We start from the raw sequence: 25,791 nt of genomic DNA on the forward strand, positions 1-25,791 counted from the left end.
TTCCAACTCAGCAGCTCTGTGTTTCATGGAAACCTGGTTGAATTAAGCCATCCTGTACAGCGCGTTTCATCTGCCAAGCTTCCAGCTGTTCAGAGCGGATCGCGTTGTGGAATCAACGGGGAAAACGAGAGGTGGTGGAACATGCTTTTACATCAACGAAAGTTGGTGTACAGATGTAACAGCATTGAAGAAGCTGTGCTGTCCTAATTTAGAAGCACTCTTCATCAAATGTAAGCCTTTCTACTCTCCATGGGAGTTTTCCTCGTTCATTCTGGTGAGTGTTTATGTCCCACTACAAGCGTGTGTGAACGCAGAACACAGCGTTTCAACAGCTGGCTGATCACATCACAGACACGGAGCAACAACACCCGGACTCACCTATTATTATTCTAGGAGATTTTAATAAAGCTAACCTCACTCGTGAACTGCCAAAATACAAACAACACATCACATACCCCACCAGTGACAGAAATATACTGGACCACTGCTACACCACGGTAAAGGATGCATATCGCTCTGTCCCACGTGCAGCTTTAGGACCCTCTGATCACTGTCTGGTTCATCTTACGAACTACAAGCAGAAACTAAAATCAGCTAAGCCTGTAGTAAGGACTGTAAAGAGGTGGACCGATGCAGCAGAGCTGGAACTACAAGCCTGCTTTGACTGCACTGATTGGAGTGTTTCTGAGGCTGAAGCCACAGACCTGGACAAGCTCACAGATACTGTGACATCATGTATCAGTTTCTGTGAGGATATGTGCATCCCTACTAGGACATTTTTATCATTCAATAACAAAAAAAACATGGTTTACAGGAAAACTCAGACAGCTTTGTCATGCCAAAGAGGCTGCTTACAGAATTGGGGATAAAATATTGTACAACCAGGCCAGGAACACACTGACTATGGAAATCAGAGTAGCTAAAAGAAGAGAGTCAGCTAATGGTTGATGAACTGAATGTGTTTTACTGCAAGTTTGAAAAGCCCATTCTCACAACCCTCCCCCGCTCTGATCTTCACTTCACACACACACTAACACCTCCTGGATCTCCCCTCATCCCCCCTCCTGCTACTTAATATGCACTTATGATTTGTGAGGAGGATGTGTGCCGGGTATTTTGGAAAATAGACTAGAAAAGCTTCAGGCCCAGATGGTGTCTACCTGCCTGAAGTTCCCTGCTGCTTACCTGCCTGAAGTTCCCTGCTGCTTCTAATGCTCCACCATCATTCTGGTCCCCAAAAAAAAAAAAAAAAAAATCACAGGACTTAATGACTACAGACCTGTCGCTCTCACGTCTGTGGTCATGAAGTTGTTTGAGAGACTGGTTTTGACCTACCTGAAGGAGATCACTGGACCCCTGCTGGACCCTCTTCAGTTTGCTTACCGAGCAAACAGGTCTGTGGATGATGTTGTCAATATGGGACTGCATTATATCCTGGAACACCTTGACAGACCTGGGACTTATGCAAGGATTTTTGTGGACTTCTGTTCAGCCTTCAATACCATCATGCCTGATCTTCTCTCAACCAAACTGACCCAGCAGTACATGCCGACCCCAATCTATCAGTGGATCACCAGCTTTCTGACAGATAGGCAGCAGCTAGTGAGACTGGGGAACTCACATCCGGGACCCTCACTATTAGCATTGGTGCTCCTCAGGGATGTGTTCTCTCTCCACTGCTCTTCTCCCTGTACACGAATGACTGCACTGCAAAAGACCCCACTGTCAAGCTCCTGAAGTTTGCAGATGACACCATGGTCATCTGCCTCATCCGCGACAGTGACGAGTCTGCATATAGACGAGAGGTTGATCAGCTTGCTGTCTGGTGCGGTCACAACACCCTTGAGCTGAACACGCTCAAAACAATGGAGATGATAGTGGACTTCAGGAGAAATCCCCCCGCACGTCTCCAGAGTGAGGAAACGTACTGGTAGAATCATTCTGGACCCCACACACCCTGCCCACTCCCTCTTTGAACTGTTACCCTCTGGCCGGCGCTACAGAGCACTGAGCGCCAGGACATCAAGGCACAAGAACAGTTTTTGCCCTCAGGCAATTTACCTCATGAACAATTAAACTGTCTCAGGAATCCCCCATAGTGCAAAAATGTAAATACATGTGTCATGTACATATGTAAATTCACATATTTAATTAAATAACTGTGCATACCCCTGCCATGCACATGCATTACCACTTGCACATGTACATATGCCATTGTGTTATATGTTCTAATATTTGTATGTCTGTTTATACTCTTACCTTGTTTTATATTCTGTGTCTCACTGTAATGTTCTTAGTGCACTTGTTTCTCCTATCACCCCAAAAAAAAAAAAAAAAAAAAAAAACGTGTACGTGAGAACACTTGGCAATAAAGCTCGTATAGATATATTATCATGTATAGATAGATAGATAGATAGATAGATAGATAGATAGATCTTTTTTAAGTATCTATACTACATGGTGTTATATGAACAACTAGTCAGTGATGAAACTAATCTTAACAAATCGTAAGACTTATCAGACTTATGTCAAGCTAGTAATTTGTGAGTTTGTGTTGTTTTTGAGTGATTCATTAAAAGAACTGGCTCATAAGAGACATTTGTTTGTAAATCAGACCACAATAATCCTGCCATATATTTTTTTAAGTGCAGCATACAAAGACAACACAATAGAAAGACACATTGTCTTGGTATATTTCGCAGTACATGATCTTTTTTTTATCTCGTTATATCAATTTAGACTGTAAACAATGGCGCTGTAGATTAGTGACTTTATAAAGTTATGGGCAACTAAACATGAATTTGATGGACATTGTTGCTCAAGTCAGATCTGAGCTTGTAAACTGTTCTCTCTATTTTCATCCTCTTTCTTTTCATTTCATCATCCCCTCATCGCAGAGACATGTTCTGTGTAGTCTGTCATGTTCACAACACGCAAGTGCTAACCAAACTTTTGAGTTCTATCTCACTCTCAGATGCACACACGAATCCCAGAGGAGACCACAACCACCTGGATTCTTCTTCTGCCATGACAAACAAACAAGCATGCATACATGGGCACTTATTTCATACATTAGAAATAACACACCATAAACAAAGACTCCAAACCATCATTGTGATACTGTACTACAAAGCACAAAGCCTAAAGCCAAACATTTTACAGCTGTAGTTTTTGCCATAGGCATTAGCAGCAAATATTGCCACACGCCTTGAGACTGAGAGTGAAAATTTGTTGTAAATATTCAATGCAAACAAGATTTTAAATGAAACAATACATTCATATGGACCTATTCATATTGGGGATGAATTTAGTCCGACTACAAAGCAAAATTTTATTTGTTATATAGGTAATTTTTTCCCCTTTGTTAGCTAGCACTATTTTATTACAACAGTCATACTATTATAAATAACAGTACACCTCTATTATCGTAATTTTACCGCAATTCAGTCCAAAAACATACTTTACAAATGTATGGCATTGACAAACCTCAAGATTCTCTTCAAACTGTTGCTCTTACAGTAGTTAGCTTGAAAGACAAAACTTGCCATAGAAGAATTTACACGAATGCCTGCTATAGCGCTCATTGTGGCAATGCTGCATACTTTTGAAAATGCATAGTTTTGAGTTATAAATTGGCTAAAAGACGTGCTTTTTGTGAAGCAGTAAATTTGCTTATTGATTAATCACGCTTTCACTACATTACTGCATTAAAGCAAAATAAATTTGTATTCTAAAATGGTTGTATCTTGCATGAAAGTATGTAATAGATCAAAGTATTTCGCTCTTGTTGTAAATAGAAATATAAAACCGAAGAATTGCATGAGTGAAATAAAAGTGCCACACAGCAGCTGTTGAGAAACTCTCTTGGGGAGGCCACAATACTGCAGGCTTGGCTGTTCTGACTTATGATGGCAAACAACACTGACATTAGGAAACAAGTTTTTTATTTACACATTGTGTAGTTTTGTTTGTTTATTTATCGTTCTTTTTACATATTCATTCCATTAGTTAATTATTGAGGCAAGCAGATGTTGTGTGAGTGTGCTGTCAGTAGGTTTTGATGAGTATGGCTGGTGAGAGGGGCCATGGGCGGTACTTTGATTTCTCACCGCTCAGATGTGGTGGTAATTTCTCAGGGCTCAGACATGCTCCTTTTTTATTTCACTTATTTCCATTCGCCTGCATTTGGATTCCATCGCTTCATCCCTTCATCTTCCTCTACCTCTCTCCTCTTTTGTCGCTCATGTCGGTTACTCACCATGTTTCTCTAAAAACCCTCTCTCCCATCTGCATGTGTAATTAATAGGAAGGAATTATGGCAGGCACCTCTGAAATTACAGTCAAACACAGCTCCCCTGCTCACATAAAAATGAGTCATTCTAATCACACAGGAATTAGGATTAGTTAAGAAACTTTTTATTTATTTCCCCTAAAGAACCACCAGAGATTATTTTCATTTGAGATTTTTCTTTCTTTCTTTCTTTTTATACTCATGCTTTTCTCCATTATGAAGGCCGTGGTGTAAGTGTCTGGGGGAGAAAACACATGAAATCATTGGTCCTTAAAGGGATAGATCACCCAAAAATGTAAATTCTATCATCATTTCCTAACCTTAATGCCACCCCAAATGTGTATGACTTTCTTTCTTCTGCAGAACATAAAGATTTTTAGAAGATTTTTTATCTCTTTAGGTCCTCACAATGCAAGTGAATGGGTACCAACATTTTGAAGCTCCAGAATTTACATAAAGAAAGCATAAAAGTAATCCATACAACTCCAGTGGTTAAATCCATGTCTCCAGAAGCAATATGATAGGTGTGGGTAAGAAACATATCAATATTTGAGTCATTTTTACCGTGCATATCACCACCTACTGGGCCGGGAGGAAAATTTATTGTAAAAACAGACTTAAATATTAATCTGTTTCTCACCAACACCTATCATATTGCTTCTGAACATATATATTAAACCACTAGATTTGTATGGACTAATTTATGCTGCCTTTATGTGCATAACATTTTGATACCCATTCACTTGCGTTGTGAGGATCTACAGAACTGAAATAGTCTTCTATTTCGTTTGTGTTCAGCAGAAGAAAGAAAGTCATACACATCTGGGATGGCATGAGGGCGAGAAAATGATGAGAGAATTTTCATTTTTGGATGAACTATCCCTTTAAAACCTCTGAATTTTCGAACCCAGATCCAAGCAGCCTTTTGTAAATGGCCTTGTAGGTGTTCCACACTGCCTTGACCTTGAGATGATCAGATCAGCTTATGGTTTGCTCAAATATTTTTAAGCAACCTTTTACTATGTAATAAATAGTGTAAGCAATGTATTAATCCTGAAGTCGGGTCTGTAGCTCATATCTGAATGTCAAGATTGAAATGTAAACAACTTTATATTTTAATTATTTTAAACACTATAATTCTGGCAGCTTATCCAATGTGCTCATGTGTTGTGGTCATGGTTGTTTAAGTTTTCTGCAAAACATCTCAGTGTCTTTAAATCTCATGTAAACATGATTTTCTTGCATTGTTACGGTGCCTCTGCCTCAGGGTGGCAAAATGTCATTCCAAACAATAAGAAACGCTGAATATAAAAAATTCAAGTGTATAATCATGAGTGTGTCTCTGTTTTCAGGCCACTGATGCTGATGCTGGGCTCAGTGGTCAGGTCCGGTACCGGCTGCTTTCCTTTGCATCTCTCTTCACCATAAACGCCACAGGCAGCATCTTCACAGTGGTTCCGTTGGACCGGGAGATGCGGAGCCGGTACGATCTGATCGTGGAGGCATCTGATGGGGCAGTGGACCCCCGCAGGACCACCATCACACTGCTGGTGGAGGTAACAGACATCAATGACAACAGCCCGGTGTTTTCTCAGCCCACTTACACGGTGAATGTCCCAGAGAACACCCCAGCAGGAACCATCATTCTGAGACTTAGTGTAAGTGCTCCACTCGCGATTGACTCATCAATAACTCTGTGTTCTCTGAGTGATTTAAGCTATTGAAAAAGTGTTTAGTAAATCTTAAAGGTAGTCACCATATTTGATTTGTGCACAGTATACAAAAGTTGATCATTGGTTTGGTTGGGGAGTCAGCTAACATTTTGGTCTCTTCATCACAAAAAGTCATTTAATCACTTCAGAAGACTTATTATAGTGCATGAGTCAAATCAGTTACTTTTACTCTGGCTTAATATTCTTTTATTGTCTTTTTGGAGATTGACAGCCTAGTTTTTCTATTTACTTTTATTAAATGCAAGATGTGAAGCTGTGTGGACATTTTTACATTTTTCTTATTAGTTCAAGGGAAGAGAGAAGTCATATTGGTTTTGAGTGACATCAAGGTGAGAAAATAATGACAACATTTTAATTTGGGGAGGGGATTTCTTATATCAATAGTTAATAGGTAATATTGAGTTATGTCCTTAAAGCAATAGTTTACCCAAAAATAAAAATTCTGTCATAATTTACTCACCCCCATGTTGTTCCAACCCTGTATTACTTTTTTACTTAATTTAGTGTCATCATTTTTTTTTTTTTTTTTTTAATGGAATTTAAGGTATTAAATTCCCCTTTCAATCGTCATTTGCGGTTGAGTATATTCAGACTTGCTGCATCAAGATCAATCACCTGATATGCAAGAACCAATGGCATTTGGCATCATCAGCTTGTCACAGCTTTTCATTGTTTTCTGTTTACTTCTAAATTCTACCTTTAACATTAACGGCTGCAGAAATTCCACACCAGCTAGTCTCCATTAGACCTGAGCATCTAACCTGACTTTTGGAAGAGAAAATGTTGTCTGTTTTTGTGTTTATTTACATGTCTGTGTGTCTTAACTGTGGCCAGACAGTAACATACTGCATTATTTGTATTTTTGTCTCCCTTGAGAGTCTTGGATTTTTTTTGGGGGGGGGGGGGGGGGGAGAAAGAGTGTCTGGATTTTCTGTTTATTCCCGACGGGCTGCATATTTAACTAGATACATATCGACACGCTTGACAGACTCCGTGTGAAAGGCAAGAAATGCTGTCTTGTGGTTAATGTGCCTCTAAACAGTTGTGCACTTGGGAATTTTAGAGGAATGACAACATAACAGAACACAGTCACCAAATGTGTGAGATTTTTAAGAACAAAACCCTGCGTATTATCCGAATGTCATCCACAGTCCAAGTTATCTGCCATTAAATGGTATAACTCTTTACCGCACCATGAATAAATAAATTAAACAGTGCATTCACTATTAGTGCCCATGGAAAGCTGTTTCTGTAAACTTTAAAATGTTTGTTTAAAAAGGATATTTGTGTACATTTTGTAACTTTATTAGGAACTGCAATATAATAAATGGTTAGATATCGAATATTAAGAATGACTGGTTTGCCTTTAACTAACAACACACACATTATTGTATTGTTCTTGTACATACTGAATACATCATTCAAACATTCACTGTATTTTGGAAAAAGTATGTGAACCCCTAAGCTAATGATGTCAACAAAAGCTAATTAGAGTCAAGAGTTGGAAAACCTGGCATCCAATTAATGAAAACGAGATTGGAGGTGTGGGTTAGAGATACTTTGACATATAAAAAGCACAAAAAAGTTTACTATTCACAAGAAGCATCTGATGATGTGGACCATGCCTCGCAAAAAAAGAGATCTCAGAAGACCTACGATCAAGGATTGTTGCATTGCATAAAGCTGGAAAGGGTTACAAAGTTATCTCAAAGAACTTAGATATTCATCTGTCCACACTTAGACAAATTGTCTGTAAATGGAGATGATTTAGTACTGTGACTACTCTCCTTAGAAGTGGCCGTCCAGCCAAGATGACTCAAAGGGCACACCGCAGAATGCTCAATGAGGTAAAAAAGACAGCTAATGACTGAAGGAATCATTGGAACTGGTTAGCAAAAGTCTACTTTGTTGAAAACATAAAAAAGCATGGTGTCCATGGCAGGACACCACGAAGGAAGCCGCTAATAATGACAGGGTGGCTGTGTGCCAGCTGAAGCTCAGTAGAAGTTGGGTAATGCAACAGGACAATGAACCTAAACATCAAAATAAATACACTACAGAAAAAAAAAAAAAAAAAAAAAAGAAATTCCACCTTTTGGAGTGGCCCAGTCAGAGCCCAGAACTTAACCCAATAGAGATGCTGTGGAATGACCTCAAGAGAGCCATTCACACCAGACATCCTAATGGCTGAGCTGAAGCAGTTCTGTAAGGAAGCATTGTCCAGAATTCCTTCTGAACGTTGTGCAGGTATAATACGCAGCTACCGGAAACTCTTAGTTGAGGTTTTTTCCTGCCAAAGGCGGATCGATCTGTTATTAAATCCAAGGGTTCACTTACTTTTTCCACAGCACTGTGAATGTTTAATGTGATGTGTTCAATAAAAACATGGAAGATTATAATTGTTTGTGTGTTGTTAGCGTAAGCACATTGTGTGTCTATAATTGTGACTTTGATGAAGATGAGATCACATTATATGACCAATTAACAAGAAAACCAGCTAATTTTTGCCACTCTATAAAATCTGTCTGCTAATGAAGACATCTGTCACAACTCAGACTTGGCTAATTCCCCTCCTAGATTCAGATAGGAGGTAAAACAAGATTGTGTGTGTGTGGGGGGGGGGGGGGGGGTTGGGTGGTTTACGTGGACTTTTTTTAGGTTACAAATTGATAATTTTAAGGGTATTATGCTATAAATGTGTTTTATTAGGACATTTCTAGTGTCCTCATAATTGAAATCACTTAAACATACTAAACAATGTTTTTTTTTTTTTTTTTTATGAGGGTTAGGTTTAGGGGTAGGGGTAGGGTTAGGGTTAGGGCATAGAATCTATAGTTCGTACAGTATAAAAATAATTATGTCTATGGAGAATCCTCATAAGGATAGCCACACCAATGTGTGTGTGTGTGTGTGTGTGTATGTTTGTGTGGCTGAGGGGCAAATGAGTAACACTGTTTGAAGACCGTGATCTTGCAGCCTTATTTTTATCTCGGTGTGTCTGGCACATCCGGGTCTCTACAGCACTGGTTGGTGTCAAAGCGCTGTGGGCCCCGGTGACAGCATCTGGTCTGGAGCTGAAGAACTGATCAGACTCCTTGTGCTGCTTCTCTACGGGGGTTTTAAAGCTTTATTTATATATTTCTCAAATCTTTGAGATCAGTGTAGATTTTAATTCTATGTGCCCCCAACATGCTCACAGCATCTCTCCTCTACTGTCTAATGCTTTCACTTTTAATCAGCATCAGGAGAACACACACATGTGGAACATGTGTATTACTGTAGTCTGTGTATGACTATATTCAGGGCTTAACAATAAGGATGGCCTGGGGTCAGTTGATGGAACTGTCCAATGTTCCAATTATTTTACATTCTTTGATCATTTACGTGTGTTTTTATGCTTTGTAAATGTTAACATTAGCTTTTCTGTAATGTTTAAATGTTGTTTTGCAAATTTTTACCAAGGAAATGTTTTGCATAATATATCTAAAAGTTTTGCAAATTAGTAATACAATTAGTTACCGGCAATATAATTAGTTTTTATTAGGAAAGAAAACAATGTGTTTTGAAAAACGTAACCTTACATTTTTGACACTTGTTGCTAAAAATCTTTTTTTTTTTTTTTTTTTTTTGTGGTGGTGGTGGAATGTTTGATGGGCAAAAATAATCTAAACTACTGGCCAGACTGGGTTAGCAGAATAATACAAAACAAATAATTATTGTTGAGCCCTGCCATGTGTGTTTTGCATGTTTGTGTATATCCGCATTGAAATATGTGTAATATGTTTGTTTGTGCCATATATGGTTGCAGCTGTTCTTGCAGGATTGTTGCATCGACTTATGTTCTTTAACTAAATGAGGACTCTTTTAACATTCATTTTAGGCCAGTGTTTCACAACCATTTTGACTTAAGTATCCCACATCACCATCGGTAAGGCTGATGTACCCATTTATCAACACAAAATCAAGATGTATAGCCAAGACTATATAATTTAACATTATCATTAATATTGATTAATATTAATGATAATAATAAATTATATTTAGGATATATTTTAGTTATAATGTCCAATTTGCTTACATAGGAAAGAAACTGACTCTTAGCTAATTCTATAAATTATACAGGGCACCTTCTAACATGGTACATTATGAAATAATTATTTTACAAATTTTATTTTATCATTTGTTTCTCATAATTTTGGATACATTTCAGCTTTTTACAAATGTACAAATTCCATGTATTACATCAATAAATATGATGTCTTGGAATTGCATATATTATATTGCATGCATATGTTTAATGACATGTTTATTGTTTACATGCATAATTTGTACTATTTACAAGTATTTACATTGATATGTAGAACAAGAGCTAAAAAATGAAAAAAAAAAGTCTCTTTAAGACTACCGGCAACAGTTTTGCCAGTGAGCACATTAACGAGAGAGAATGCACCCTATTTCTTTAGTGCATTTCTTCTATGTTTGATTAGAATTAATGTTTCTTTTATGTTGTTTTTAATCATCAAACTGTGAAGAACAGAAAGGGTATTAAAGAGACATTATTCAATGACAAATGGATTGTGTTTAGCTTATATTTAGACATGCATTTCACGGAACAAAAAACAAATTTCAACATGCAGTGAAAAGATCTTAATGACAAACTTCACATAGAGTAAAAGATCCATATCGGGGTTGTTAAAATTAGTATCAGTATTTGTATCAGTATTTTATCAGAAAATCAGTATCTTTATCCATTTTAAGCCATACATGTGATTTTGTTGGGTTCAACAAAACAAAATCGAATTATTTCCGCAACCCCCGGAACCTACTTACGTACTTGGGTACGCATACAGTCGGTTGGGAATCACTGTCTTACGTGATCTGATCACAAGTGGTCATTCGAGACCGATTTCCATTTACTCCTTGCAATAATATGAGTTTCATAGGAGTTTTGCACAGTAGGTTTACATGAATAGTTATAATTGAGCTACAGTGGGTTTTTTCCGTAGTTGATCTACAGTCTTCATCTTTCTGTCCAAGTAGACATGACTCAATGCAAATATAATATTTGAAGGAAGGATGTTGGCTGAGGTTGTGCCTATAAGACAGGTAAAGTGTCACCTCTGTCTTTTGGAACATGAGCACAATGCAGAGGCCATTTGTGGTCCAATTAACCTATATATATATACATATATATATATATATATATATATATATATATATATATATATATATATATATATATATATATATATATATATATATATATATATATATACATATATATATATATATATATATATATATATACATATATATATATATACATATATATATATATATATATATATATATATATATATATATATATATATATATATATATATATATATATATATATATATATATATATATATATATATATATATATATATATATATATATATATATATATATATATATATATATATATATATATATATATATATATATGTATATATATATATATATATACACGAGACGAAGTGCACCTACAATCTCGTTATCTAGATCTGTTAGTCTGTCTTTGCAAAAATCGTACTGGTACAGTTCAGTTGGACTAAAGTGTTTACATAACATTTTATAAAGATAAATTATTGTTTTAGTCTGACATGACTTGTAGAGTGCATGTAAACTTACTTAGTTTTTCCACCAGTCGATGCTTTGGGTCTGTGTCAACTAGTCGTGGATCAAATGACTTTGAATAGTTGCATTTGTTCTATATTGTGACAACAAGAGGTAAATAATTATGTCTAGAAACTGTTCCAGTGTATTTGTATACATTTGTTTTCTATAGTAATGTATAATGGTCCAAAATATTTGATATTGTAGATTTGAAGACTTTTGCAAATACACTGTAGGACTTCTTTTCTTTTTTATCAGTTGAAAGGTTGTTTTCTTTTAAAGTCATAACTAGCTGACCATGTCTTGGTGTAATGATTGCTTGTTAGGTGAGTTGGAGGTCCTTTGATTTTTTTCCGCAACAAATCAGGATGCAATAATTTGCAGTATTTTCACACTACAAAGGAACACCATATGTGTTCTTGACCACCTCAGAATGTTGTTTGAGTGATTGGATCACAAAACATCTCCAAGGCCTATTTAACCCTATTTACACCTGTCCACTTGTGCTCAGATACCAGGTGTAAATGGGGTCTGAAAGATCTATGAAAGATCTTAAAGTAACTTTTAGGTTTCTTGATTCCTACAGAACCAGGTGAAGTTTGAGATCATTATTTCTTTTTTTCCCCCCTCTCTTTCGCTCTGTCTTTCAGGCGGTGGATGCCGATCTAGTCTCTAATGTGACCTACAGAATAAAAACAGAAGCCGCTCGGCAGCTCTTTGCTGTGAACTGGCTGACCGGCACCATATCAGTGCTGCAAGCTTTGGACTTTGAGGACTTGGCAGCAGGGAACAGCACCTACACCTTTGAAGTCGAGGCATTAGATCACGTTGGAGTTCTACCACCTGGCACAGCAACAGTTATCGTTAGGATCACGGTAAGATGGCAAATTCACTACACATTTACGCCACTTTTGCGCAAACATGCCTAATTCCTATGTAAATTAGATTCATATATTACGCTTTGTTCAAATAACTCAATAAATGTTGTGCTATTACTGCCAGCGGAAAGCAGCTGATAAACTAAATTTCCCTTAAAAGAGTTGTTTATGTACATTTTCTATCTGGGTGCTGAAACTGCACTAAACAGAGCAGAAAGTGCCTGTTCTTTCAGCAGACGCAATTTATTCTCGGTGAATTGCACCCTCTCTTTTATCACAGCACTTTCAATAGCACCATTAGATTTCCTTTTCCTGTGAGTTCAGCAGGTTGCAGTCATACAGAGTATGAACTTGGGAGGATAGAAGCAAATTTTCATCAGGTCTAGTGCCATCAGAAAGAGCTGGTGATTGGATTAGAACTTCCAAAGCTCATCCATAGTGTCGATGTGCTAACACTTCGTCTTGTAGAAGCTGTGTTGACTGTGTTCCAGTAATGCCTACAAAAGATTTGATCTCTGAATTAAATTAATCATGAAAGGAAATGCGCTATGTTGGCAGGATTGTGGCCATTGTTTACTGGATCTTTGCCTGCGTTTGCCTACATTCCTGTTGTGTTATTTCTGGTTGACGCTGACAGGGGTGACAGACAAAGCTTGGTGCAGGTTCTGATGCTAGCCTGGCACAGCTTTTTCCAGGCCTGAATGACTCATTAGCTTTGTGACTGCAATTATGTGAGGATTTTAACAGGAGCGCTCTCCAGCGCCTCTGAAGATTAGCTGCGGGATCAGTACAGAAGGATTAGACTCCTACAGTTTTCAGCGGCTGAAGCATTTGGCTGTGATGAAAAGTGCCTTAAAAAAAATAAAAAAATAAATTTGTATTTGAAAACTTCCAATTTTTAATTAACTCTTTTTTAAATATAGTTTGGCTAATGATGGTCACACCGTTTTTTCTGTGCTTTTAGACATTAATCTTAAATATTATAATCTAAATGTTTAATAATGGACATTTCTGACTCTCAACTCTGATTTGATGAGTCATGTTCGAGACTGTAAAATAGTCATTTGAATGGCTGACTGATCTCAGTTCAAGAGGCTCAGGGATGTCAGAAAAGATGTACTGAGTCATCAGAAAAACAACATGGTGCCGATCACAGCAGAGTTTACTTTCTGTAGCTTGGTATTATTTAAAATGTCAAAACTTAGTCCCACTGTCATGTGTATTTTGTTGATTCATGTCTTTTATTTTGAAAAGTTTAGTTCCTGTTCCCTTGTCATGTGATTTCATGTTTTCCCTACATGTTCATATGTCATGTGTTCATTGGTTTATTTTCTCCCATGTCCTGTATTTAAGCCCTCGTGTTTGCCATTGTCGATTGTCAAGTGTTGAATGTGAGTGTAGCTGTTTATGTCAGGCCACGTTTATGTCAAGCCAATTTGTCAAGTCAATTTTCATGTTTATTTTTAGTTAGGGTTTTTGGATTTCATGTTCTGTAAATAAAACTGCACTTGGGTTCTCATCATCTTCGTCCTCATCATTGCCAGCAGCCAGCACATGTTACACCCACATGTGTTGCCATAATTTTTTTAGGAAAACGATCTAAAACTAGAATTATTTTAGTTATTTTTTTTTTTTTTTTTTTTTGCATGTTTGTTAGGTGCTACTAGTTACAAAATAAAAAAGTAAATGGGAAATGCACACAGCAGGTTATTGTATTGCTGTTGCCACTGTTTTATAAAACATTTGTGTTTTGCACCCCCGTATATAACACAAAACCATGTGAATCATCATTATTAACATGTCCAGCTCACAAATCACGTTAAAATTATATGCCTAATTGTCCTAAAAATAGTGTCACAATGCAAAAATACTAAACAGTTAGCTTTAGCAAAAGTCTAATTTCTTATCTCTGTCATTGGATTTTGGGTTAAAATATGACCTGGACTGATTTTGTTATATTTACTCAACCAGAAGTTCTTCCACCTAGAAATATAGTCCCACTTTTAAATGACCATTTAGACAGCTTCACAGATCAAATAATACATATTTTTTACAAAGCGAGTGTTTTAAAAGTTTATCTTGCCTAATTTGTTTCCGCAAGTGTGTACTGTAACTGTAAATGTGCTTTCCATTTGTTTATGCTCACTGAGGAACGAGTCGAAGTTATTGTCTGTTGTAATCGACAGTACATAGGCATTAGGTTATAAATAACCCTGACTATTCCTAAAAGCGTGTGTTTATACATCATGTTGACTTGTTCCTTATGAGACACAATTAAACTTAGATTGTCTCAAGTGTTTGTTGTGGGCTGAAAAACAAAGCTGTGAATCCTAGTTTTGCTGCTGCTCTCTTCAGATGTCTCTTGAATGTTGAGTTGTTTGCAGAAACAGTTTCCAGATTTCAGAGATGTTTACCTTCAACTTAGCAAATTTTGCACCCTGTTAGATTTACTGCGACAGGGAAGGTGTAAAGATTGCAATGAATCTCTAGCTTGGGTGAAAGGAATATCATTAATGTTTGGGTTGAGTCATCATATGTGGGCTTGTGGGAGATTCTGAAGATCTTGCAGAGGAATATTGTTTATTACATCCATAGGGATGGGATTGGGGTTCCAACTGCATTTCTTTTTTTTTTTTTTTTTTTTCTGTACTTTTGAGTAAGAATTCAGAGAAAACACAGTGAGACTATTCACGTTTGTCTGGACAATCAAAAATCTGTATCATTGTTGACATAGTTACTGTATTTTGGCTTTTTGGGGAAGTAAATACTAATATATTTTATTTACATATGATCGGATTTAATGTGTTCTTAGTGTTGGACATGAGTGGGTCTTCATTAAAAAGAGTCAGCTCATAAAAGTAGAGAATCAGACTGCACATGACCTTGTTGTTTCTAGTGTCATGCTCTACTAATTGAGCTACAGGACCTACAGATTGTGATGAACTTTCAGAATGTTTCATTTTACCTCTGTGAGCAGTTTCATCGTTGTTTCGATCTTTTGTGAGTCTGTAGCCCTCGTCCCCTCAACCCCCTGAGAAGAGCAGCCCACTTCATATAAATCCATAGTTCTTCTGCTATATTTTCATCCACTTGAACTCGTGCTAAGAGGTGAAGGGTCAGGATATATTGATGTGTTTTTCAGGTTGGCAAATCTTAATGAAAAGATGTTGAATTGAACAGCTTCTCTCCAAGATACAGTGCTGAAATTTCATGTCTCTTAGAGGCTATGTTCCGAAACCCAATGAGAAGCTATCTTTGAGGGCAGCATAATCATGCTAAGTTATTTTGTTGATGTTCCAATGGTTGATACAGTGGTCTTGGACTGTATACTGACACATACTAGTGTAGATAATTTAACTTCCACAGTATGACATATTTCTGAGGAAAAAAAAAATGAAAGGTGTGACTTCATTTTATCCATTGGGAATTGATTGGATCATAAAGAAGCGGTTGGAGGGAAGGGGCCTAAAATGTTAAAGGGCTTGGTGACATCAACCAGAACAGCCTGAACGTTGTTTCAGATGCAAAACAAGTTATAACATTTTGAGAAAGATAAGCTGATTGTCATTGTGTAGGGGAAGACAGCATACGGAAAAGATTCACATTGCCAATGTGTACTGCTTATCTCAATCCTGTTTTAATAAATGTTGATAATACATATTTTATCCATATTTTTCTCTGTCTGTTTGTATAGGACATGAATGATTTCTCTCCGGTCTTCAGTCAGGCACTTTATAAAGGGATGGTGGCTCCAAATGCAGAGAAGGGGACAGTCATCACAACTGTTTTTGCAGAAGATCAGGATCCTCCCGTAAGTACACAAAGCTATGAACCAGTCTTCTGTGATCTCTGGCTTATTCTCAAATTAAAAGCCTGACAGCAAGGCAAGCCAATCATAACAAAGGGGCGGATGCTGCCTTTGAGAATGTGCCTCAAAGGGAAACAGATCCTGTGATATCTCTCGGTGTGACGCGACATTAGGCGGTACAGGATAGACGTGATTAGTAGAGGGCAGTCGTATTTTATTCTTTGAACCAGCACCGATTGCTAATGGTTTAGTCAGTGAGTTCATTTCTCACATGGGACCACCTTAGCCAGTTTCAAAAAATTGCACAGCAAGAGATATTGATCAGCAATGGCAATAAACTATTGTTGATTTTATATCACCGACGATGAGTATAAATGTATGAAAGTGTTGCACATTTAATTTTGATATGTACTATTTTGTTAGGCTATACTCATTTTTCACTGGTCCTTTCTTGTGCCGAAGCCGATGCACGGCTTTTGCTTGGCCGGGGATCTGTGAATCTCTCTCACAACCGTAATGCAGCAGGCAGCAGCAAAGCATCTCAAATGTGGACAAGCCATTTTTATTGTGTGTGTATACTGTGCACATGTCGATAAACCACTAATGATTCAGTTACTAAAAGCAATTTTATTTAGTACATTCTGAATATAATGATGGATAAATATGCGCATTATATACAGGTAGCACTCAATTTTATTATGCTCCGGTTTGAAGGACATTCTAAAACGCTTAATGTGGCCTTATTGCTGCTCAAAACAATGACCTGGAAGAAAACAGATTTTATTTTATTTCCTTTGTCTTATTCACTACTTAAAAACATCAAGAGCTCAAAATCTAAACACAAAGCGCATCAAGGTTTTTCCATAGAAAACCATTAAAAAGAAAAAGCACTTAACATCAGTGCCCTTGGTTGAAATAAGAAAACTGACTTCAAACAAAAGGATGACCCAATTAAATGCAAAGCGTGGAGTCTCGGTGAGGTTTTTTTCTCTGAAGAGGAACCATGCCACATCAAGCGTTTTCCTTGTGACTTCTAGGAATGGCTGGCTTAACATAAAAATATTTCTTACCATGTCGGGTTTTTTATTTTTTTTTTTTTGCAGTAGATCGTGGTTGTGACAAGTGGAGTGAGATAAATTTGTTTCTCGTTGGGCATTGTTTTAGTCCATTACACAAAGGCCTAATCAAAATATCAAATATATTTTCAGGTATTTCCCATAAGGTGCCACTTGTGAATAGAGGGGAAAAAATGGCAAGAAAAAAAAAAAAAAAAAAAAAATATATATATATATATATATATATATATATATATATATATATATATGCAGAAAAAACATTTAATGCAGTTTTGTACAAAATAATAATTACAATAATAATAGAAAAAAATTATGATAATAATATAAAAAAGCTCCCTTCTTTATGATAGCACTTAAATCATTAAAAAAAAATAAACTACTAATAATTCTTCTAATTCTTGCATACTTCTGTAGGGGAGAGCGGGGTACAAACTAACACTTTTTGGTTTTCTTAAGTATGTGTAAATGTACTTGGGGTTTAAAGTATTTTTTCTTTTCTCACATAAATTTTACACATGTCTGGTACAAATATGTGGTCTTGTTTCACGAATACAGCATATACTTGCTGTCGCTATCTACCTGGAAAGAAGGAAAGTGAAATGTTACAACGTTTCCCATAGGTGGGACACGTAACCTGTGAGGGTCACATTGTAACATGACATATGACATATGGAGGTATTTGCTTTTTAAATAAAGGATTTCATTTTAATTAAATCATTTTATAAATTAACATCAACATTCTCTGGTCTAATTAAAATAAATAGATAAACTAAAGATAACCTAAAATATTCTGTCAATAAAATCTATTTATTAACTTTATCATATATAATATAGCAATAATATTGACACTTGACAATAAATACACAACAAAGCCATTGGATTGGCCTAAATAATGCAAGGATTGATGACACACACACACACGCGCGCGCGCGCAAAACTACACAGTTTTGTAATGGCAACAAGGCTAAACAAATGAAGTTTCGTCTAACAAGTTTGTGTGGAAATGTTTGAACCATGTGAGTAGCCCACACATTAGTGTCACAGAATGCAGAGACAGGACCCAAAAGCAGAGTGAAAAAAAAAACAAGGGCATTTTTTACACAAAATAATGCAAAAAACTAAAGGTACCTCATAGAGGGGAAAAACGCAAAGTCCAGGGCAGAGCTAACTGAAGAGGGGCTGGGGCAGACGAAACAGGGACCAGGATCGACCGGACCAAACAGGGATGGGAAACCAGACTAATAAGACACAAACTAGACAGACTGGAACACGAGACCAACACCGACTGAACAAACAAGACGAACTGGCACTGGACAGCACTGGCACTGGTCTCGGTGGTCATGAGCACTGACAGTGACAGGGAAATTACCTCCTTGGTCGTGAGTACTGGCAGTAACAGGGGAACAGTCTCAGTGGCTGTAAGCACAGGCAGTGACAGGGGAACAACCTCCATGGTCGTAGGCACCGGCAGTTGCAGGGGAACAGCCTTCATGGCTGTGAGCACAGGCAGTGATGGGGAATGACCTCCATGGTCATGGGCACTGGCAGTGATGGGGAAACAGCCTCCATGGCTGTGAGCACAGTTAGTGACTAGGGAATGGCCTCCGTGGCCGGGAGCGCTGGCAGCAACTGGGGAAACGGCCTCTGTGACCGGGAGCACAAGCAGCGACTGGGGAATGGCCTCCATGGCCAGGAGTGCTGGCAGCGACTGGGGAATGGCCTCCATGGCCAGGAGTGCTGGCAGCAACTGGGGAACGGCTCCATGGCCGGGAGCGCTGGCAGCAACTGGGGAGCAGGAGCCCTTCTCCTCCTCTTCCGGGTGACTGGGAGCACTGCTGTGGGAACGGCCTTTGTGACTGAGGACTGAGATGGCCGAGGCTTCAGGCGCTGGTTCTGGGATGGACAAGGCTTCAGGCACTGGCTCTGGGACGGATGAGGCTTCAGGAACTGGCTCGTTGACTGTGGCAAGTGTGGGCGCTGGCTCATTGACCATGGCAGGCGTGGGTGCTGGCTCGTTGACTGTGAAAGGTGTGGCCACTGGCAGCAGCAGGGAAACGGCCTCTGTGGCCGTGGGCGCTGTCAGTGGCAGGGGAACGGCCTTCGTGGCCGTGGGTGCTGACAGTGACTGAGGAGTGGGCGCCCTCCTCCTTCTCTTCAAGGGCAGAGGGAAGTACTGCTGCAGTGACAGTCTCCACCTCCTGGCGGTCAGCTGTGAGCTGGCAGGGCTGTGAGGTGGGAGCGTTGAAGTTGGGTTCCCACAGCCTACAACACAATCTACCACCTCCCAGAAGGACCAAGTTCGCAGGTCTCCCATATCTTCCAATCAACTGGCAAGTCTGGACAGGAACTGATGTATTAGAGCGGCCTCACCATAACCCAAGCCCTGAGCCACATTGAGGAGTGCCTTGGCATAAACATAAAAAGGGCGGTTGCCCTGACGCCAACTCCTCAGACCCAAAAGCAGAGTGGAAAAAAACAAGGGAATTTATTCACACAAAATAAAGGAGAAAAACTTAAACTACCTGTAGGGGGAAAATGCTAAGTTCAGGGCAGAGCTAACTGAAGAGGGGCTGGGCAGACAAAACAGGGACCAGGACCAACCAGACCGAACAGGGATGGGAAACCAGACTGATAAGACACGAACTAGACGACTAGAACCTGAGACCAACACCGACTGAACAAACAAGACGAACTGGCACTGGACAGCACACACGAGGAGACTAAAATAGGGAGAGAAATACACAGGTTAACAAGACAGGGTACGTGTGACTAATAAACTAATAATGGGTATACAAGGAGGCAGTTTATGACGTAAGACAGAGATACATGCAGTGAGAAAGAAACAAAACAAAGCCACGTGCTCTCACAAGACAACAAAACCCCCGAATGTCATGAGTGCACATCGCCAAGACAATAAGGCAATAAACGCCCATGCCAACTGACAAACAAGACGAGAGAATGCGTAGCAACGTCAAATAAAGCGATGCCACGTATTCTCACACTAAACGAAACCTGAGCATACATCGCAAGGCAAATGCCACGTGATGCACACAACAGGTGACAAAAACAAGACAGGACATCTGTGTGAGAGTTTGGCCACACACACATCTGACTCCTTAGACCGAAGTGACTGAACCTCAGCACAACATGAAGACATCTCAAGTGTGACGTGAGGTGCACCCGTGTTTGTGAGAGACAGACAAACACTACTGACGCTTGAGCGCATGCTTCCAAGATGACATAAGCGCGATGCACCCACGTAAATAACAGACAGACATGGAGCATGAGTGTCCGGATCCCGACACAGACCAAAACCAAATCAGGACTCCGTACTCCAGACATGAAACAAGACAGACCAAAGAGCGCACGGCAGGGAATACAACCGAAACCGTGTGCTTACACAAAGACAGACAATGAAACACAAGACAGACATGGGACGATGATGTCATGGTCCTGTCAGACAACAATCCAGACTGACAGAGTGACAGGACCATGACGGTGTGTGACCCGCTCTCCCCTACTCTTTGCGAACTTCCACATAACACATTCGCAATCAAGACATTTGGATAAAAACTGAATTTTTATCATTCTCGGGACACTGTCTCGCACATCTAGTCTGATTGACTTGTGTCTGACAGTCAAGTTTCTTAAAACTTTAAACTAGATGCTGCTGATCGCAGTAGGCTGCTGATGTAATTGTGCGTTATGCCATTGTTGCACTCATGGGAGATATTTTACCTGAGCTTTGTTGATTAAAGTCCACCATACAAAGAGTGCAAATAAACATCCTGTCCCATGCTCACTTGTGCATGAATGATCATTTATTTATGTTCATTAATGTTGTGTCAAATTTTTATTTTTATTTATATTGTATTTATATTGTATAGTGGTACCGTTACTTGGTGGTTCTTTACCGTTGTTTTACGAGAAAGAGTCTTCCCTTTCTTATACCACATATGCTGTATGAGATTTAAATAAACCATTTGTCATAGGGAATAAAAATATGGCATGCAATATTATTTACATGTACAGTAGGCTATATGACAGCACATGAAAGTCTGAATTTCACACATACACTGTGGCTAAAAACCCCAGAACTTAAAGTGTAACGGCCAAGTTAACTGGTTTTATTCCAGGAAAAAAGGCGGTTTATTTAAAAACAATTTGGTAACATAATATTGACATTATAGGCAGTAATGCTGAATACTTAAATTTTATAAGTTAAATTTATATGGTACCCTATTCCATTATTAATGCAAGCTAAGGTATAGGCATCAGTTACTTTCCTTGTAGGAATTAGGCTATCCTAATGGAGGAAGGGATTATTCACACCAACAGCAGACACCTACACCCCCAGACCCCCGTAATATCACACCTACACTTGTAATGTGGGTGTAAAAATAAACTTAAGTACCTTTAATTTTTTTTTTTTAAGTTGTTATGGCTTTCAATGTGAATGTCATTTTTTAGCTATACGAATTTATGTGTAATGTTATCTGATCACTTTCTTTATCACATTTAGGCCTACCTTGAAAAAATAAAGTCCTTCCCTCTCCTGATTCCTAGTTGACTTCCAGAAAGGAGATACGTGTTAGACATGAAACAAAAGAATCTTGAATGGGGCCGTTTGAAGCTAATGTTCTTTTAAAAAGTTTTAGTAATCCATTTGTGGCAGAGAACAACTACTATAAAAAGTAACACTTTATGCCTACAGCAATGTATGTGAGTGTGTGTGTGCGTGCGTGTGCAGGTTTGGGTGGTTTACGGGGACATTTTTTTTAGGTTAGAAACTGGTAATTACAAGGGTATTATGCTATAGATGTGGTTTATGGGACATGTCTAGTGTACCCATAATTCAAATTGCATAATAATCATAATAAACAATATTTTTATTTTATTTTATTTTTTATTTTTTTTGTTGAAAATGTAAAAATGCAGAAAGTTTTCTGTGAGGGTTAGGTTTAGGGGTCGGGTTAGGGTTAGGGGATAGAATCTATTATTTGTATAGTATAAAAATCATTATGTCTGTGGAGAGTCCTCATAAGGATAGCCTATAACAATATAAGTGTATGTGTGTGTATATATATTGAATTATATGATAAAATGCATTTAAGATGCATGAAATTTAACTTTGGTTTATGACAATAAATAAATGTAAATATGATATTAGTGTCACATACCTTTACAAACATCAATTAGGCTGCATACTATTACATATCAATTTAACATCAACCAAGGCAAATTATAACTCAGAAATGTTCATAAATATTTCAAAAGTGCTTTGTATTTTAGACATATAACAACACAACAAATTTTCCATATGTAGGCAATGTTTCTTTAAATATAAAATCCAGTGGAGAGAGTCTTCTTCACAAGTTTGAGGATGTGTCTGATGAATTTATTTCCACCAAAGTCAGCTGGCTCGTTTAGAGTTTGATTGGATTATTATTGATTTGAATGTGAATGGATATAATTAAAAAAGGAACTCTACAAAAATGTGAACTCATTTTTAATGCTACAATAATCTATAGCCCATGCTTTAATCCAAGAATTACACCATTTATTAAATCATTTCACATTTTACAACAAATATTATTAAAGACATTCTCCGCGTCCACGATTGCATGGACGCAGAAATCGGCCGAAACCACTCAAGCGATGTAAGATGAATTTGTCCACAGCCACCATTCTAGAGTCAGCCTTTTGAATTTGAGGTGGGGAATCTGATCCTAGTCCAGAAATTACAAGCCAACGTTTGTCCTTTTATTAATTCGTAAAGCAAATCAACCAGGTTTAAAATTAATAATTTAATAATATTTAATTCCAAGCAAAAATACGTAAAAATCTAAATGTTAGCCTACAAAACTCTGCTTAACATCGAAGCAAGCTACAAGCAACATCACACAAGTTACAGTGTCTGACATGCCTGTGTGGAAAAAATAAAAATAAAACATATTTGAAATATCCCAAATATTTTAACACAGGGTTACTTTTCCAAGCACAACAAAAAAAGTCAATATTTGTATAAAAACAAATATCGATGTCCTCCATTTAAAAATACATTGGCCTATTTCTTTTACATGTAATTTGCTCGGATGTTCGTAAATAATTCACTGCCCGAGAGGTCTCTGACACAAAAATAATAATCTATTCTTCTACAGTATAATCATAAACAGCTGATCCTCCACACGCGCCTCTTTTATTCACGTTAGCTACAATAACTAGTTCTGCTAGCCAGGTTAAAACAGTGCGCATGAGATAAACAGTTGTAGACATGTAAATAATATTGCATGTAAAGCAAGTATAGACGCTGACTACCACACTTGGAGTTGCAAGTTCGAATCCAGGGCGTGCTGAGTGACTCCAGTCAGGCTTCCTAAGCAACCAATTGGCCCGGTTGCTAGGGTGGGCAGAGTCATGTTGGGTTAATCTCCTCGTGGTCACTATAATGTGGCTCTCGGTGGGGCAAATGGTGAGTTGTGCGTGGATGCCATGGAGAATAGCGTGAGCCTCCACACGCGCTAGTACTCTGCGGTAACGCGCTCAACAAGCCACTTTATAAAATGCTCGGATTGACTGTCTCAGATGCGGAGGCAACTGAGATTCGTCCTCCGCCACCCGGATTAAGGCAAGTCACTACAGCACCATGAGGACTTAGAGCGCATTGGGAGTTGTACGTGCCAAATTGGGGCGAAAAGGGGAGAAAAAAAATAATAAATATATATATATATATATAATAATAATAATATTGCATGCTTTTCCTTCACGGTTTGTGAATACATATCTTCTGCTTCGCAATCGGTCATTTTAACATTGCAACTCTTTATTTAATAATGCGAATACTGTAGCTCCAAAAGTCCTCCTGAAGTCCACTATCATCTCCACTGTTTTGAGTGTGTTCAGCTCAAGGTAGTTGAGAGGGTTGTGAGACTGGGCTTTTCAAACCTGCAGTAAAGCACATTCAGTTCATCAGCCATTAGTTGACTCTCTACAGAGCGAGGGGGAGGTGTCTTGTACTTGGTGATGCTTTTCAGGCCTTTCCACACAGATGCAGGAATGTTGGCTGAAAACTGTTTTTCAGCTTTTCAGAGTAGCTTCTTTTAGCCACTCTGATTTCCTTAGTAAGTGTGTTCCTGGCCTGGTTGTACAATATTTTATCCCCACTTCTGTAAGCATCCTCTTTGGCATGACAAAGCTGTCTGAATCTTCCTGTAAACCATAGTTTATCGTTATTGAATGATAAAAATGTCCTAGTAGGGATGCACATATCCTCACAGAAACTGATATATGATGTCACAGTATCTGTGAGCTCATCCAGGTCTGTGGCTGCAGCTTCAAAAACACTCCAATCAGTGCAGTCAAATCAGGCTTGTAGTTCCAGCTCTGCTTCATTAGTCCATCTCTTTACAGTCCTTACTACAGGCTTAGATGATTTTAGTTTCTGCTTGTAGGTCAGGAGAAGATGAACCAGACAGTGATCAGAGTCCTAAAGCTGCACGTGGGACAGAGCGATATGCATCCTTTACAGTGGTGTAGCAGTGGTCCAGTATATTTTTGTCTCTGGTGGGGCATGTGATGTGTTGTTTTTATTTTGACTGTTCAAGGGTAAGGTTAGCTTTATTAAAATCTCCCAGAATAATAATAAGTTAGTCCGGGTGTTGTTGCTCCGTGTCTGTGATGTGATCAGCCAGCTTTTGCAGTGCTGCGTTCACGCATGCTTGTGGCAGGATATAAACACTCACCAGGATGAACGAGGAAAATTCCCACTGTGAGTAGAAAGGCTTACAGCTGATGAAGAGCGTTTCTAAATTAGGACAGCACATCTTCTTCAATGCTGTTACATCTGTACACCAACTTTCGCTGATGAAAAAGCATGTCCCACCGCCTCTCGTTTTCCCCGATGATTCCTCAACGTGATCCGCTCTGAACAGCTGGTAGCCCAGCAGATGAAACGCGCTGTCCAGGATAGGTTCATTCAGCCAGGTTTCCATGAAACACAGAGCAGCAGAGTTAGAAAAGTCCTTATTTGTTTGAGTGAGCAGAAGCAGTTCGTCCGTTTTGTTGGTGAGGGAGCAGACATTCGCCAGATGAATACTCGGCAGCGGAGTCCTAAAGCCGTGTTGATGAAGCTTCATAAGCGTGCCGGCTCGCTTCCCTCACGTGCATTTTTGGATCGCTTATAGGGCACCACTGCGCCTCCGACTAAGATGTCTAATAAAACGTCAGAATAATGAAACACAGTTTAATACCAGTTTTAACACAGTTTCCTGATGTCAAACTAAAAATGTAGCCTATAAACTAGTTTGTCCACTGGAGCCTTCTCCCATTCTGTCCACACTCATTC

General features: G+C 38.5%; 1 protein-coding gene across 1 annotated transcript in view; it reads left to right on the forward strand.

Moving 5' to 3' along the window:
* The window catches only part of pcdh15a (protocadherin-related 15a), a 283,761-nt gene that overhangs the window by 177,213 nt on the left and 80,757 nt on the right, over positions 1–25,791 (forward strand). The window contains exons 20-22 of the mRNA XM_051648198.1: positions 5,644–5,949; positions 12,336–12,560; positions 16,258–16,374. Coding sequence (XP_051504158.1) covers positions 5,644–5,949; positions 12,336–12,560; positions 16,258–16,374 — 648 coding nt within the window. The remainder of the gene's footprint in view (positions 1–5,643; positions 5,950–12,335; positions 12,561–16,257; positions 16,375–25,791) is intronic.

This window comes from Myxocyprinus asiaticus, chromosome 21, assembly GCF_019703515.2.
Source record: "Myxocyprinus asiaticus isolate MX2 ecotype Aquarium Trade chromosome 21, UBuf_Myxa_2, whole genome shotgun sequence".
NCBI classification, from domain to species: domain Eukaryota; kingdom Metazoa; phylum Chordata; class Actinopteri; order Cypriniformes; family Catostomidae; genus Myxocyprinus; species Myxocyprinus asiaticus.